This window comes from Nerophis lumbriciformis, linkage group LG36 (assembly GCF_033978685.3).
Source record: "Nerophis lumbriciformis linkage group LG36, RoL_Nlum_v2.1, whole genome shotgun sequence".
Taxonomy (NCBI): Eukaryota; Metazoa; Chordata; class Actinopteri; order Syngnathiformes; family Syngnathidae; genus Nerophis; species Nerophis lumbriciformis.
Window position 1 is genome coordinate 12,332,745 of NC_084583.2, and position 18,920 is coordinate 12,351,664.

An 18,920-nucleotide genomic window follows, 5' to 3' on the forward strand; every position below is an offset into this window, starting at 1 on the left:
CACCAGCTATCAAATTCCATATAAAGATGTGGGCAGCGTGTCTGAGACCCCTAGTTTATACAAGCACAAAGCAAAAAAAAAACTTTGTATGCAGTATTATTTCATTTAAAATTTCAAAATATTTTTGCCGCTCCCATTGTTTTCTTTAATTTGTGAAACAGGTCAAAATGGCTCTTTGACTTGTAAAGGTTGCCGACCCCTGGGTTAGTGTGTCTGCCTCACAATACGAAGGTGCTGAGTAGTCTGGGGTTCAATCCCAGGCTCGTGATCTTTCTGTGTGGAGTTTGCATGTTCTCCCCGTGACTGTGTGGGTTCCCTCCGGGTACTCCGGCTTCCTCCCACCTCCAAAAACATGCACCTGGGGATAGGTTGATTGGCAACACTAAAATTGGCCCTAGTGTGTGAATGTGAGTGTGAATGTTGTCTGTCTATCTGTGTTGGCCCTGCGATGAGGTGGCGACTTGTCCAAGGTGTACCCCGCCTTCCGCCCGATTGTAGCTGAGATAGGCTCCAGCGCCCCCCGCGACCCCAAAAAGGGAATAAGCGGTAGAAAATGGATGGATGGATGATTTTACACATATTTTACCAATGCATTACAACAATACCACCTTCCAAGAATACGTCACGATATACTTTAGCAAGTTAATACGATACCTATACCATCTTGACGAAAGTAGAAAGAACATTGACGGCTCTTCTTTCCTTGAAAGGGTGCATATAGGCCCATACCAAACACTATAAAAATGGGACCCATTACCTCCCTGCTTGGCACTCAGCATCAAGGGTTGGAATTGGGGGTTAAAACACCAACAATGATTCCCAGGCGCGGCCACCGCTGCTGCCCACTGCACCCCTCACCTCCCAGGGGGTGATCAAGGGTGATGGGTCAAATGCAGAGAATAAGTTCGCCACACCTAGTGTGTGTGTGTGACAATCATTGGTACTTTAACTTTTTAACTTTAACTACTGTAAGTCAAAAATTGTAGAACTTAAGTCCTTCCTGTAGTTTGACACTGCTGTCCATGGTGCTGATAATTTCAGCTGTGTTTCAACACATATATATAGACATACAGTAGAACATAGTTTTCCCCCCATTTACCTAATTTTATACATTAGTTATTCCCAATTAAACTGTCGTGTGGCTTTAGACTTAACACATTTTAACTTGTGTTGCAGTATTTTTGTGAGCGTATTAAAACATTAGAAAAAGTGTCCCTACAGATATAGTTTTCATGTTTTTTGTTTTGTTTTTTGGACATACATATTAAGCTTTTCATGTTCATGTTAAACCATTGTACTTGTAGTAAGCAATGACACCACAAGGTGTCGCAGTGATGAGTCAAAGTGTGGATTGTCTTTAGTGTAGTCAAGTTCCACCTCTTCATTGGAGCCTCGCACCGTCAGTGTCGCATTTGGATGCCTTTGTAACGCATTGCTATCCACGTTTTAACATTTGTGAAGCATTTTAACATTTTTGAGACAGAGTGCACATTTTTTTGTCGCACTGTAATGCAGTAATTTGTGAACAACACGCGGTATCGAATGTGCTTGTTTTACACCATGGAACAAAGAAGACGCGACGCAACACGGGCGGCAAGGCGGTGGGTCAGCTGCGTGCTTTTTCTGCTTTTGTGGAGCCTCACCTCGGCTCAGCTGAGATATTCCATTTCAGAAGAGGTTAAGGAAGGAACTGTGGTCGGAAATATTGCAAAGGATTTGGGATTAGACAAGAGCACGTTGAAAGAGCGCAAGTATCGGATTGTTTCGAGCGTTGCACAGCCTCTTTTCCACCTCGGAGAGATGGACGGTATTCTGTACGTAAGCAGGAAAATTGACCGGGAGGATGTATGCGAGAGGAGCTCTGCTTGTTTGATTAATCTGAAAACTGTGCTGGAAAACCCACTGGAGGTGCATTATGTTGCCGTGGAAGTCCTGGACATTAATGATCATTCTCCCAGCTTTCCAGAGGAGACAAAGACGTTAGAGATGCCCGAGTCTGTTTTGCCAGGCATGCGTATTCCTCTTAAAGCTGCGAGAGATCCAGACAGTGGTCTTTTTTCTGTTCAGCAGTATAAACTTAGCTCTAACGACCATTTCCGTTTGGAAATCAAAGATAAAGGAGATGATGAAAAAATGCCAATACTGATTGTGCAAAAACCTTTGGACAGAGAGGCAGCAGGAAGTCATTCATTAGTGTTAACTGCAGTGGATGGAGGAAAACCTCCAAAAACCGGTGAACTGAATATTTTAATACATGTATTAGATGTAAATGATAATGCACCGGTTTTCTCTAAAGATGTTTATTCTGTGACACTTGATGAAAATGCTCCTGTCGGAACAACTGTTGTCAAAGTAAATGCAACAGATTTAGATGAAGGTCCAAATGGTGATGTAATGTATTCATTTAGCAACAGTGTAAATCACAAAATATTAAGGCTTTTTGATATTAATCATTCATCAGGTGCAATTACTGTAAAAGGAATGATTGACTATGAGGAAAAGGACAAATATGAGATTGAAATTCAAGCATCAGATAAAGGTTCTCTAACGACAGAAAAAAGTGTCATCATTAAGATAGTTGACGTTAATGACAATGCACCTGAGATTGAAGTGACGTCATTTTCCAGTTCCATTCCTGAAGATTCCAGACCTGGAACTACAGTTGCTTTAATCAGTGTGAATGACTTGGACTCTGGTCTCAATGGCAAAGTGTTTTGTTCCATAGGTGATAATGTTCCTTTTGTTTTGTCACCATCATTACAAGACAAAATGTATTCTTTAGTGACTAAATCGCCTCTGGACAGAGAGAAAATGTCCAAGTATGATATTTTAGTAGTTGCAAGAGATGCTGGTCAACCTGCACTCTCATCTGAAAAGACAATAAGTGTTTTTATTTCAGATGTGAATGATAACAGTCCAGAGTTTTCATCCAGTCCTTATACTTTCTATGTTACTGAGGGCAACCATGCAGGAACCTCTGTCTTTTCTGTCAAAGCTTCTGATCGTGATGAGAACGAGAATGCTGCTATTTCATATCATATTGTCAGAGATGGAAGAGAAGGAAGTAAACTGTCTTCATTTCTCAGTATAAACACAGAAAATGGACAAATATCAGCACTAAAAAGTTTTGACTTTGAGACACTGAAAAGTTTCCAGTTCCAAGTAGTGGCCACAGACGGTGGAAGTCCTCCACTGAGCAGCAACGTGACAGTGAACGTGTTCATTCTGGACCAGAACGACAACGCTCCAGTCATCCTGTATCCAGTCAGCTCCAACGGTTCTGCTGAAGGTGTGGAGGAGATTCCCCGCAATATGAAAGCAGGAGACTTGGTGACTAAAGTCAGAGCCTATGATGCTGATATAGGATATAACGGCTGGTTACTGTTTTCACTGCAGCAAGTCACTGACCACAGTCTCTTTACTTTGGACCGCTATACGGGCCAGATCAGAACACTTCGCTCATTCACAGAGACGGACGAGGCTGAGCATGGACTGCTCATACTGGTCAAAGACAATGGCAACGTTTCCCTGTCAGCAACAGCTACTGTGACTGTCAAACTTGTGGAGCCCAAAGAGGCTTTTGCAGCTTCTGATGTCAAACGTGCAGCAGCAAAAGTGGACGAGGAGGACGACAATGTGACTTTTTACCTCATCGTCACTTTGGGCTCGGTCTCGCTGCTTTTTGTCATCAGCATCATCGTGCTGATCGCCATGCAGTGCTCCAAATCCACAGAGTACACTTCCAAATATCTCCAAGACGCTAATTATGATGGGACACTGTGTCACAGCATCCAGTACAGATCAGGCGACAAACGCTACATGCTAGTTGGACCCAGAATGAGTATAGGTTCTACTATAGTCCCGGGCAGCCACGCCAACACTCTGGTGCTCCCTGACAGGAGACACACTTCTTCTGGGGAGGTAAGACCTGACATATTGTTCATAATGTTTCATGATACATGTTTGATTATCCAATTGGATGGTGAACTGTATTTACATTGATAGATTGTTCTTTAGTTTTACAAGTCTATTTAACAATGTTATACAAGTGTGCTTCTGCAAAATCTGAATGCTTGTTGTTTTTTTGGCAAGGAGTTCATGATACAATATATATCACAATACTTCAGTCACAGTAATATATACTTTGTTGTAATATATTACCACACATTGGGATACATGTCACAATTCAGGGCAATCCTCTTTGCAGAGCTAAGGGATATTTTTAGGGCCTCTTTCACTTTTTCATACATTTTTGGTATGGGTAAGACAATACACTCAGCTTACGATACGAGAGGATATTTTGACATTACTTTTAATAATAATAATAATAATGATTCTTAACATACTCGTTTGTGGTCTACTCTAGGGATGTCCCGATCCGATATTTGGATCGGATCGGCCGCCGATATTTGCCAAAAAATGCGTATCGGCAAGGCATGGGAAAATGCCGATCCAGATCCAGTTTAAAAAAAAACTCTGCACATATTTAAATAATACATTCCACTTTTCTGCTGCTCCTTATTTCCGTTCCGCATTTTCCAGCACACCTTCAACACATCCACAGGTCTATTGATTCTCACGCAGTTGCTTTTAGCTGCTGGCATTGCACTACAGGCTCTTCCCACTCCTTCTTCTGTCCCCTTCTCACAGACAGCATGCGCAACTTCTTACACACGTCACACGTCATATACGTATACGTCCTCTCCCAGCAGAGAGGTAGCAGCATGGCTAACGCTAGCTGTGATGCTAGCGCAGCCGCTAAGGTGCGCGCCTGCTCAAACGTCCTCTGCGCACGGCAAATCTATGCCACGCACAAAATCAAATAAAAAAATAAGCGCATTACAATTTTCGACACACGGACACGACATAGAAAACAGTTTTCGTCATCATTGTTCAAATATTGTAATGTCTGTCGAGACGCTTATCTCCATTCGGTGCCACACGCCCACACCATCAAAATGCCGAGGCAAAAATGTCCAGATCAACACCGTATGAAAAAATTTGTGATTTTTTTAGTTGTGATTTCCTTCTCTGCATGAAAGTTTAAAAGTAGCATATATTAATGCAGTATGAAGAAGAATGTTTGAATGTAGACATGCAAGCCTTGAAAGAAAATGTTGAAAATCAAGACTACATTTCCTGCAAATGGATGCATTTCTACCCTATATTTTAACTTTAGATTTATTCTCATATCAAACTCTTTTGGCTGTCTTTTTGACACTTACATCCGGCGCCCCCCTCCACACCCCGGATTATAAATAATGTAAATAATTCAATGTGATTATCTTGTGTGATGACTGTATTATGATGATAGTATATATCTGATAGTATATATCTGTATCATGAATCAATTTAAGTGGACCCCGACTTAAACAAGTTGAAAAACTTATTCGGGTGTTACGATTTAGTGGTCAATTGTACGGAATATGTACTTCACTGTGCAACCTACTAATAAAAGTCTCAATCAATCAATCAAAACACATAGAATCATCATACTGCTGTGATTATATGCATCAAGTGTTCATTCAAGGCTAAGGCAAAATATCGAGATATATATTGTGTATCGCAATATGGCCTTAAAATATCGCAATATTAAAAAAAGGCCATATCGCCCAGCCCTAGTTCAATGATGCCATTTCTGTTTGTCATGTATAATTTTGTCTATTTTGTGTTTATCCTTGAATAAACAGGTCAGTTTCTTGTTACCAACCATTGTGTATTAATCAAACTCCCCTAATTCAGCTGGCTAGTTGTTATCAAGAGTACTAAAACCCTTTTCAACATGATTCTGACAACTAAGTAGGCTAAATAACTTTAAACTTTAATACATGCTCGGATAGGCCAGTATCGGTCAGTATCCGTATCGGTCAGTATCGGTATCGGATCGGAAGTGCAAAAACAATATCGGTATCGGATCGGAAGTGCAAAAACCTGGATCGGGACATCCTTAATGCAGTATGAAGAAGAATGTTTTAATATAGACACATAGAATCATCATACAAGTGTCCATTCAAGGCTAAGGCAAAATATCAAGATATATATCGTGTATCGCGATATGGCCTTAAAATAATGCAATATTAAAAAAAGGCCATGCATATTTGATGATCTTTAATATCAACTTGAATTGTCCTGCTTTTGTGACCTCAATATGTTTTATAATGTCCATTGTAAACAATGCAAACATGATGACAATTGCACACCTTTTGGAACAATGTAAATTTTTTTGTGCTTGTTTTTGTTTTGGCGAGAAAGAACAGCAAACATTTTGTTGGGTAAAATCCTGTTTTTAGCACTCTGATGTCACTCTGACAGGAGACACACTTCTTCTGGGGAGGTAAGACCTATTTAAATATGCATTCCAAAGAACACGTTTCACATAATGTCATATGTGGAAGTCCATGTTATGACAATATATGATAAAAAACTGTTGAAACCAGTTAAATAAGTATCTTCAATGTCAATACAAATATATAGGTTTACATCATACTTGCCAACCCTCCCGGATTTTCCGGGAGACTCCCGAAATTCAGCCCCTCTCCCGAAAACCTCCCGGGACAAATTTTCTCCCGAAAATCTCCCGAAATTCAGGCGGAGGTGAAGGCCACGCCCCCTCTAGCTCCATGCGGACCTGAGTGACGTGTCGACAGCGGCCAGCCTGTCCTCACATCCGCTTTCCCACAATATAAATAGTGTGCCTGCCCAATCATGTTATAGAACTGTAGAATGATCGTGGGCAAGTTCTTGGTTTCTTATGTGGGTTTATTGTTAGGCAGTTTCATTAACGTCCTCCCAGCGCGGTAACAACACACAACAACAGCAGTCACGTTTTCGTCTACCGTAAAGCAATTCTTCTGCCGTAAACAGCAATGTTGTGACACTCTTAAACAGGACAATACTGCCATCTACTGTACATGCATATGTGACAATAACATGTAGGGCTTTAGAGGGTGCAGTGCACAACTGCTATACTATATATATATATACAGTGGGGCAAAAAAGTATTTAGTCAGCCACCGATTGTACAATTTCTCCCACTTAAAATGATGACAGAGGTCTGTAATTTTCATCATAGGTACACTTCAACTGTGAGAGACAGAATGTGAAAAAAAAATCCAGGAATTCACATTGTAGGAATTTTAAAGAATTTATTTGTAAATCATGGTGGAAAATAAGTATTTGGTCACTTCAAACAAGGAAGATCTCTGGCTCTCACAGACCTGTAATTTCTTCTTTAAGAAGCTCTTCTGTCCTCCACTTGTTACCTGTATTAATGGCACCTGTTTGAACTTGTTATCTGTATAAAAGACACCTGTCCACAGCCTCAAACAGTCAGACTCCAAACTCCACTATGGCCAAGACCAAAGAGCTGTCGAAGGACACCAGGAAAAGAATTGTAGACCTGCACCAGACTGTGAAGAGTGAATCTACAATAGGCAAGCAGCTTGGTGTGAAAAAATCAACTGTGGGAGCAATTATCAGAAAATGGAAGACATACAAGACCACTGATAATCTCCCTCGATCTGGGGCTCCACGCAAGATCTCATCCCGTGGGGTCAAAATGATCATGAGAAACGTGAGCAAAAATCCCAGAACCACACGGGGGGACCTGGTGAATGACCTGCAGAGAGCTGGGACCAAAGTAACAAAGGTTACCATCAATAACACACTACGCCGACAGGGAATCAAATCCTGCAGTGCCAGACGTGTCCCCCCGCTTAAGCCAGTGCATGTCCAGGCCCGTCTGAAGTTTGCCAGAGAGCACATGGATGATACAGCAGAGGATTGGGAGAATGTCATGTGGTCAGATGAAACCAAAATAGAACTTTTTGGTATAAACTCAACTTGTCGTGTTTGGAGGAAGAAGAATACTGAGTTGCATCCCAAGAACACCATACCTACTGTGAAGCATGGGGGTGGAAACATCATGCTTTGGGGCTGTTTTTCTGCTAAGGGGACAGGCCGACTGATCCGTGTTAAGGAAAGAATGAATGGGGCCATGTATCGTGAGATTTTGAGCCAAAACCTCCTTCCATCAGTGAGAGCTTTGAAGATGAAACGTGGCTGGGTCTTCCAGCATGACAATGATCCCAAACACACCGCCCGGGCAACGAAGGAGTGGCTCCGTAAGAAGCATTTGAAAGTCCTGGAGTGGCCTAGCCAGTCTCCAGACCTCAACCCCATAGAAAATCTGTGGAGGGAGTTGAAAGTCCGTGTTGCTCGGCGACAGCCCCAAAACATCACTGCTCTCGAGAAGATCTGCATGGAGGAACGGGCCAAAATACCAGCTACTGTGTGTGCAAACCTGGTAAAGACCTATAGTAATCGTTTGACCTCTGTAATATAACCTTTGTTGGCAATAACAAAGTATTGAGTTGAATTTTTGTTATTGACCAAATACTTATTTTCCACCATAATTTACAAATAAATTCTTTAAAAATCCTACAATGTGAATTCCTGGATTTTTTTTTCAAATTCTGTCTCTCACAGTTGAAGTGTACCTATGACCTCTGTCATCATTTTAAGTGGGAGAACTTGCACAATTGGTGGCTGACTAAATACTTTTTTGCCCCACTGTATATATATATATATATATATATATAATAAATATATATATATATATAATAAATATATATATAATATATATATATATAAATATATATATATATAATAAATATATATATATATATAAAATAAATATATATATATAGCTAGAATTCACTGAAAGTCAAGTATTTTATACATATATATATATATATATATATATATATATATATATATATATATATATATGAAATACTTGAATATATATATATATATATATATATATATATATATATATATATATTCATCATATATATATATATATATATATATATATATATATATATATCATTATCATATATATATATATATATATATATATATATATATATATATATATATATATATATATATATGAAATACTTGACTTGGTGAGTTCTAGCTGTAAATATACTCCTCCCCTCTTAACCACGCCCCCAACCACGCCCCCTCACTCGACCGCTACTCCGGCTTCCTCCCACTTCCAAAGACAAGCACCTGGGAATAGGTTCATTGGCAACACCAAAATTGGCCCTAGTGTGTGAATGTGAGTGTGAATGTTGTCTGTCTATCTGTTTTGGCCCTGTGATGAGGTGGCGACTTGTCCAGGGTGTACCCTGCCTTCCGCCGAAGCAGCTGAGGTAGGCTCCAGCACCCCCCGCGACCCCGGTAGAAAATGGATGGATGGAACTTTTTTTATCAGCCCATTTCACGCATATTTGATATAGCATTGAAATCTCAGTACCCGGAATTTTAGTTTTTGAGGTCTTCTATACTTTTCCATCTCTTGAATCCCACATTTCAAATAATAAGAGATTTAGGAGGTGAGCGGATCCTAATGCAGTTTAGATAAAATGACATGTGAAAGGCTGGAACTACGACAGGAAGAGGGGAGAGAGTTAACTTGCAGCTGACGTGCTTTGACTCACAATTCAACACCAATCGGTTGATTGTCCTTTTGAATGTGGACTTCAATTTGCAATCACTATCCGTTAGATATGTGGCTTATTTTACATTTATTCGTGGAGAAGGACTCTGATGAATCAAGTGCATTTACACAAAGGCGAGTTTTCCCTTTTCTGGTGAAATGTAGGTCATGTTTTTTACTCCACGTGTGAAGGTCTGCATGCTCTGCTTCTGGACTGATTCTATGTGTCGAATTTTGTGTGTTGCCCATAGCAACGCACATGGAGATCCACCCATTTGAGTGTACAGACTCCACACACGCAACAGTCTTAGCAACAGCAGAGGAAGATGGTGAGAGAGGGGAAGGGAGAGCAAAATATGAGAGGGGGGAGGGGCGGTGGCTCCATGGAGTATTTTTCTTATTTATTTTAAAAAGGGGTTAATTTAAAAATAAAGCGATTATAGGCAACACAATCCCCGACTTAGTTCAAATAACAGATGGGCCTGATAAATAAACAATAGCAAATGCAGAGATGCCTGAGCTCTTAATTAGATATTTTATGGTATAGAGATAATCGTGTCTAGCTAAGAAGTGGGTCAGCTTTAAAATTCCTATACAGCGAATGCAATTCAGGGTAAAATGCATGAAATGTTCTCTTTTTTTTAAATTTTTTTATGGAAGTTCTTCTTTTACATTCGGCTCATGTTCAGAGACACATAGGAGCGTGTTTGCATAGGAGGGAAGATGAGGATCAATTGAGTCGATGCTGATGTTGGAGGAACAGTGTTGTGTGTAGGGATGATGTTGGATAAGAAATTATCGAGTTCGAGCCTATTATCGAATCCTCTTATCGAACCGATTCCTTATCGATTCTCTTATCGAGTCCAGATAGGTTGTTGTATATAGAAAAAAACATACAATATTTGGTTTAACAAAAAGCTCATTTTTATTATATAAGAAAATAATAAAATCTAATAAATAAATAAATATTGACTGTTACTAGGGATGTCCCGATCCAGGTTTTTGCACTTCCGATCCGATACCGATATTGTTTTTGCATTTCCGATCCGATACCAATACTGACCGATACCGATACTGACCGATACTGGTCTATCCGAGCATGTATTAAAGTTTAAAGTTATTTAGCCTACTTAGTTGTCAGAATCATGTTGAAAAGGGTTTTAGTACTCTTGATAACAACTAGCCAGCTGAATTATGGGAGTTTGAATAATACACAATGGTTGGTAACAAGAAACTGACCTGTTTATTCAAGGATAAACACAAAATAGACAAAATTATACATGACAAACAGAAATGGCATCATTGAACTAGGGCTTTGCCGATATGGCCTTTTTTTAATATTGCGATATTTTAAGGCCATATTGCGATACACAATATATATCTTGATATTTTGCCTTAGCCTTGAAAGAACACTTGATGCATATAATCACAGCAGTATGATGATTCTATGTGTTTTGATTGATTGATTGAGACTTTTATTAGTAGGTTGCACAGTGAAGTACATATTCCGTACAATTGACCACTAAATGGTAACACCCCAATAAGTTTTTCAACTTGTTTAAGTCCCGACTTAAATTGATTCATGATACAGATATATACTATCATATATATACTATCATCATAATACAGTCATCACACAAGATAATCACATTGAATTATTTACATTATTTATAATCCAGGGTGTGGAGGGGGGCGCCGGATGTAAGTGTCAAAAAGACAGCCAAAAGAGTTTGATATGAGAATAAATCTAAAGTTAAAATATAGGGTAGAAATGCACCCATTTGCAGGAAATGTTGTCTTGATTTTCAAAATTTTCTTTCAATGCTTGCATGTCTACATTAAAACATTCTTCTTCATACTGCATTAATATATGCTACTTTTAAACTTTCATGCAGAGAAGGAAATCACAACTAAAAAAAATCACTAATTTTTTCATACGGTGTTGATGTGGACATTTTTGCCTCGGCATTTTGTGTGGCACCGAAAGGAGATAAGCGTCTCGACAGACGTCACAATATTTGAACAATGATGACGAAAACTGTTTTCTCTGTCGTGTCCGTGTGTTGAAAATTGTTATGCGCTTATTTTTTTATTTGATTTTGTGCGTGGCATAGATTTGCTATGCGCAGAGGACGCTTAAACAGTGCGCAATTGCACAGGCGAGCACCTTAGAGGGAGCGTTGCTCGCACGGCTGCGCTAGCATCACAGCTAATGTAAGCCATGCTGCTACCTCTCTGCTCGGGGAGGACGTATACGTATGTGACGCATGACGTGACAGTATGTGACGTGTGTAAGAAGGTGCACTTGCTGTCTGTGAGAGGGAGACACAGGAAAGAGTGAGAAGAGCCTGTCGTGTAATGCCAGCAGCTAAAAGCAACTGTGTGAGAATTCACAGACCTGTGGATGTGTTGAAGGTGTGCTGGAAAATGCGGAACGGAAATTACGGAGCAGCAGAAAAGTGGAATGTATTATTTAAATCGGTGCGTTGGAAAACACGGACCAGAGTTTTTTTTTAAACGATCTGGATCGGCATTTTCCCATGCCTTGCCGATACGCAATTTTTGGCAAATATCGGCAGCCAATCCGATCCAAATATCGGATCGGGACATCCCTAAGTGTTACCCCCCTAAAAAAATAAAATAAAATAAAATACATAAATATTGACTGTTGTTACCCAAAGTATATTAAGTGGGATTTTTCAGAAAAACAAATATATACAGTAACACAAAAACCACCTGTCTCTGTGATCACAATAGGTGTATAAATAATAATATAGTGTTAAATAAAATCAGTCCCTTGGGGACAAAACTTAAAATAATACAGCTCTCCAAAAAGTGCACTTCTGCTGCTATTTGACATAACTGTTTGTTATGATGCTTTGACATTGTTGCACTTTATTTCTTTATTGAAAGAACATTCTATGAAGAGAAAAGTTGTTTGCAAATGTGGTTACAATGCTAAAAAATGAAAAGTTAAAGCTACAAAAATAAATACACTTTATTGAGTTAACATTATTTCTTTATAAGGGAGAAATATGTGATGTTATGAGCTAGGGAATATAACAACTACACTACCCAGCATGCAACGGGAGTGACGAGCATGCGCGGTAGCCCCGAAAAGTGTTGCATGTCGCCACCCAGCAGCTAAGAATGAGGTTATGAGCACGCTGTGAAAGTAAACGTCAAGAACTCAGCCAACACGCCTCGTCTGCATTATTTATAATTAGACAGACAACACATATACGGTGTGATTTTGTTTTGTTTACAAGGAAAGAAAAACAAAAGTCAAAAAAGGGAGATCAGCTGCCGTAAAGGAGGTGCGTTGCTAGCCTGGTTGCTATGTTTCCGGTTGGTCGTAAAAGTGTTCGTCTTGTGTTTGTACCCTGCTCAAATCTCTCAGTAAAGTTATTCATTGGATTATACCTTTTTGTTTTGAACTTTATTACACCTTGAAGCGCTTTTTCCGGTCCATTGTATTTCCTGCTTTCCCGATCTGTGCCTAATGACTGAGCTACGTGACGTCATTTCTTGTGATGTCTCAAGGGGCATTTCTGGTTCGTTCCCAGGGATTCGAATGAAGAAGCAACTCATTTTCTTTACTATAGTGGTCCCGATAACGAGTACCGGTTCTCAAAAAGGGATTTGAGTCCGAGGACTCGGTTCTTTTCTCATCGAACAACCGGGAAAACCGGTTTCGAGTATCATCCCTAGTTGTGTGTATGGCTGGACTGTGTTCATATTTAATCTGTGTGCCTATGAGAATGGATGTGTGTGAGTGAGGCGTCATGTGTTGCGCAGTGCAGCATCATGTGCTAAGCTGTGCCTGGACAGCAGATGCCCTGATGAGATTTATTGATGTGATTAAAAATGAGTGCTTCTCGCAAGTGCATGGTGTAATGTTGGTGGATGGCATCAGTCTTCACAATACACTCTGGTGTGAAAGAAGAAGAAATGCATCCAATGAGGATGGATTATCTACAAACACTGCAGGCCACAGCTACACCCACACAATCGGATGGTAAACATATATATATATATATATATATATATATATATATATATAAGGTCACAAAAGCAATACAATTTGAGTACAAATACTGTAAATACATATGTACATAAACATATATATAATATGATGTGATGGAAAAAAATATCAATACATACGTAATATTATATAATATTATATAATATTATAATTGAATTCAATCTATATATAGCATATTGTAATAATTTGTATTAGAATTTAATTTAATTAAGTTATTTTATAATCACATGATGTTGAATTACAACACATTAAAGTAAACATATTTAAATTATTTTGAAATTAAATCTGTAATATTTTATACTGTAATTAAATTATATTATAATATATATATTCTATATTAATATGATTAATTAAATTTAACAATAATTAATTAAAAATATATTTTAAAAAACTATAATTACATTAATTTAATTTAAGTTTAATTAAATGTAATTAAATTAAATACATGGCATTAAATACATTTTAATTTAATTAAATATATTAAATTAAATTAAATTAATTAAATTAATTTAATTTAATTAAATACATTTAATTTCATTTAATGAAATACATTAAATTAATTTTAATTAAATTATCTAAATTGAATTAAATTATTTACATGTTTATGTAATTTCCTTTTACTTAATCACTTTTAATTAAATTAAATTAAATGTAATGTAATTATATGAATGCCCACCTATTGTAATACCTACTGCCCATCTGTGTGAGTAGTCTGACAGTTACAGAGCAATGCCTTTGGTAGTTTTCATCCACTGATGAGTACTTAATAAACAATTATAATAAATAACATTATTGCATGTTTGCTGCATAATACTGTAGCCATATGGTTCTGGTTGTGTGTTGTATTATTTCTTATTGTTTTGTCTTGAATAATGCTGCTGGTTGTGAGGAAACACACAAGTGATCTCCACTGTTCCTCTAACAGATTTGTTCTGTTCTATTTTATTCTATTGTGTATTGGAACATGGCATTTTTCTTTTTTTAAAGTGCATCACTTCAGCTGCTCATGTAGGTGCAAAAGCAGTTACAGTAGTACTGTATTTTGAACACATTTAACCTTTTCCCTTTTTATTATATTCTTTTTCATTCTCGTGCTAATGCACATGTTGATGTTTGGTCATCTACAAGGCAAGACCACATCTTCATCACACTTTAAGAAATAAACAACATGTATATATGGCGTTGATACATTTGTATCCTGTGCGCTTCTTTAGCCGGGCGTGTGGATATTTGCTTCAGTGGCTTTGTCTGTCTGTCTGCATGCTTGGCTGGCCAGGCAGATCAGTGCAATTGTGTTTGCATGCGAAGTGTCTGCACTGGAATTATTTACAGTGCACTGACGCTTGTCTGTTGTCTTTTGTAAGTGGCTGAAAGACGCTTTCTCATTAAATCCGCCTCAGGTGTCATAAGGAGAGACCATCAGAGGACAAGTCAAGTATCAGAAGTGGAATTATTGTAATGCACAAAGATTGAAACTATGTTTTTCTTGTATATCAGCATCGCTCACATAGCTTTTACTCTATTATGTTTCATGCAGTAGTCTGCTTTTCCATGCCTCCTTCCCGCTCTGCCTTTTCACTCTCCTCTCCTTCCCCATCCTCCATGTTGGTATCATTCCCCTCCCCCCAAAGTCAGCTCATGCCCTCCTTTTTCCCCGCTTGTATCGGAATGTCCTTGGGTGTATACTAAAAATATTTCCCTATATGCTACCATTCACTGTATCCTGGGCATGTCAGTCCCGTTCCTCAATCACACACTCGAGTGTTGTGTGTGTGTGTGTTGCTCAGCACCATGCCTGTAGGGCTGTGGCTGTGTGATGCTGCATGTGCTGTTGTGTGTCACTGGGGCACATTGGCTCCAGCTTGGTTGGAGAACGACTCCACTCACATTGGGGTCAGCAGCAACAGTGATGGTAATCTAATTCTCACACACAGTAGGGTGTAACTCAAACAGCAACTATCTTTCAGGTCTTTGACACATGTCCACACTCTCACACACACACACTGCCTCTCACTCACTATACACAATGCAGCAGCCATTTGCACTGGCATACTCATATTAAATAGGGTTCGACAAAAAGGCAATTGGCCACATAGTCCTATAGCACTCATTAAACAAGTGCCCATTTTCTACAAATGTTGTATTCAGTAGAGATAAGGTTACTTATTTGTTGATTTGCACTCCTATAGTAAGGATCATCTTCAATTTGTGAAATAATGTCTGTACAAAATGAGTGTATGTCCTCATTTATTTGCTTTTTTATCATACCATACCATACCAACTTTATTTATACAGCCCTTTAAAAACAACCACAGTTGAAAAACAAAGGGGTGTACACCACAAACAAGTAAACACACACAAAACAGATAAATACAGGCAAATGACAAAGTAGAATATACAATTCAAAACATAGGTAAAATAAATATGTATGCACATAAAAAGAGCAGATACAAATGTAATTATTTTTTTTTTCTTTTAATTACTGTGTGTTATTTGCCTCTAGCTATAATGATATTTCAGAGCAGAGTAGTATTATATTTATATTTCTTTATACAGCTCTTCTACAGGATCTGCAGTGATACATAATGTTGTTAGTTGTGAGTGTAAACCTGTTGGATTACTTTAAATAAAACCTACAGTATCACTTTATGTTCAGTTTATTTACTCTAAAAAAGACACATCATATTAATGAGCATTTGGCATGTAAATATGTGATGTTATGTAATGTCTAATTGCCATTTCAGGCCCATGGCAGGTTGATGATACAATTAAAACGCATTCAAAACATAGATAGATTAACAATACAATTATAAGTACTAAAGGCCACTGATCTTGTACATTACTTGAAGACCTAAAACAATTGATACAATAATTAACAGTATTTCACAATAAACCCCTCAACACTTCTATTTTATATAACTATATTTACAATTTTGACAAGCAGACATTTTTTTCAAGGCCTTTTTTGATGCTTGTGTTGCTTTTAGTTTACTTATTTTAGCAAGAATTGTGCTCCATTAAGTTTTTATCAATCGAGGAGGTCATATTTGTCAAGCATTCTGCCTTTTTTGTTTTGTTGGGCCTTTCATCTAGAGCAGTGGTTCTCAAACGGGGGTACTTGAAGGTATGCTAAGGGGTACGTGAGATTTTTTTTTAAATATTCTATTCTATTCTATTATAAATACATGTATTGAATAATACGTCAACAAAATATGAATGTAAGTTCATAAACTCACAGTGAAGCACAAGCTCAGGTTTCTCACTAAAATGTCTGTCAAAAAAAACTGTGAAAAGAAATGCAACAATGCAATATTCAGTGTTGACAGCTATATTTTTTGTGGACATGTTCCATAAATATTGATGTTAAAGATTTCTTTTTTTTGTGAAGAAATGTTTAGAATTAAGTTCATGAATCCAGATGGATCTCTATTACAATCCCCAAAGAGGGCACTTTAAGTTGATGATTATTTCTATGTGTAGAAATCTTTATTTATAATCGAATCACTTGTTTATTTTTCAACAAGTTTTTAGTTATTTGTATATCTTTTTTTCCAAATAGTTCAAGAAAGACCACTACAAATGAGCAATATTTTTGCACTGTTATACAATTTAATAAATCAGAAACTGATGACATAGTACTGTATTTTACTTCTTCATCTCTTTTTTTCAACCAAAAATGTTCACAGGGGGTACATCACTGAAAAAAGGTTAAGAACCACTGGTCTAGAGTATGTTTAAAGTCGTTTTTAAGTGTGTGTTTATTTGTCAGTGTTCAATTTGTGATACTTGTGATCCTTACTCACATAGTATGTTATTTGGTTTTAGCTTAGTTTTTTATTGGTTCCATTGTATTAGTTTTTATTGTGGTTTATTTTAATTATCCTCATATCCAGGCTTTTTTGTCGTACATTTATGTCAGATGTTTTTTTAGCTGTATCTTGTTGTACCGTGTTAGTTTCTATGCATTTTATCATTTATTTTAATTACTACTATGTAATACACTTTGGTCCACTGTTTTTTAAAGCTCTATACAAACAAAGTTGGATTGGATTGTATACAGGGCATTCTCATTGAATTAAAGTATACAAGTTAGCAAATGTTGTTATTAAATTAGTTTTGATATACTTGAAATTGTATATCCCATCCATCCATTTTCTACCGCTTATTCCCTTTGGGGTGGCGGGGGGCGCTGGAGCCTATCTCAGCTACAATCGGGCGGAAGGCGGGGTACACCCTGGACAAGTCGCCACCTCATCGCAGGGCCAACACAGATAGACAGACAACATTCACACTCACATCCACACACTAGGGCCAATTTAGTGTTGCCAATCAACTTATCCCCAGGTGCATGTCTTTGGAAGTGGGAGGAAGCCGGAGTACCCGGAGGGAACCCACACAGTCACGGGGAGGACATGCAAACTCCACACAGAAAGATCCCGGGTATATGTTCATTTTAATTTTATTCACAGGTTTTATTTATTTATAACCTGCTCCCCAAATAAAACATGTGAATCCTGCACAACTCCCACATACTTAAATTCTTATGTTTTGTTCCAAGCACAGCTACATCTGGATCAGTAATGATTTTACTTTGCATTATGGATGCTGCCTTTTGTTTTTATTTTCTACATTAGTTGTTAATTGGTCCGTGCACATATTAAATAGTTATTTGCTAGGATAGCGAGTGGCTTTGCGGAATACAAAATGCATTGTGCATGTGTATAGGCACGGCCGCACACCGATTTTGGGGTTGTTACACTCTGTACCGACTCCGCCTGTTAGCTCAAATGAATGGATGGATTAATAGATCAATTAATAAATAGATGGATTAAACCCTTGCAAAAAAAAAAAAAAGTAAAGCAGTACCAAACTCAGTACAGCCCTAACTCAGCAAAGAAAATGTTTTCAGCACCATGGATAGCGCTTTATGCAGCAGGGCCATTCCCTCCCCCCCCTTTTAACAACGCAAAGTGAGAGTCAGTGGGCCAACACGAGCGAGTGTGGGCTGCACTCCGAGCTCTAGGCCACGACTCCCTGGCACAGCTCCTTTTTGCTCCCGTCATTTGTCCCAGAACCACGAGAAGGCTGGTTCGTCGCCATGTGTGGCTTCCTGCATGCGAACTGGCCTCATGCAGGCCTGTCAATAATATGGGTCACAGCATACATGTCGTGATAAAAGGGATATTTTGGCTAATTTGCGCATACACTTTAGTCCATGTTTATCATATGAGCATCGCTTTCTGCGCCTTCCATGCAGAATATGACATGAGTGTGCCTGTCTGACATTGTCTCTCCTCTACTACTCCACTGGTTATATAAGCCCTCAGTTTCATTGTGTCGCACTTCATTGACTCATGGCTCTGTGAA

The 18,920-nt window shown here is 38.3% G+C and overlaps 1 protein-coding gene across 2 annotated transcripts in view; it reads left to right on the forward strand.

The window, feature by feature from the left end:
* The window catches only part of LOC133576895 (protocadherin alpha-C2-like), a 194,096-nt gene that overhangs the window by 12,611 nt on the left and 162,565 nt on the right, over positions 1–18,920 (forward strand). The window contains exon 1 of one of the 2 annotated variants that reach the window (XM_061930279.2): positions 1,477–3,921. The exons of the other annotated variant lie outside the window; for it this stretch is intronic. Coding sequence (XP_061786263.1) covers positions 1,543–3,921 — 2,379 coding nt within the window. The 5' untranslated portion in view covers positions 1,477–1,542. Of the gene's footprint in view, positions 1–1,476; positions 3,922–18,920 lie in introns of those variants that run through there. 2 annotated transcript variants of the gene reach the window in all.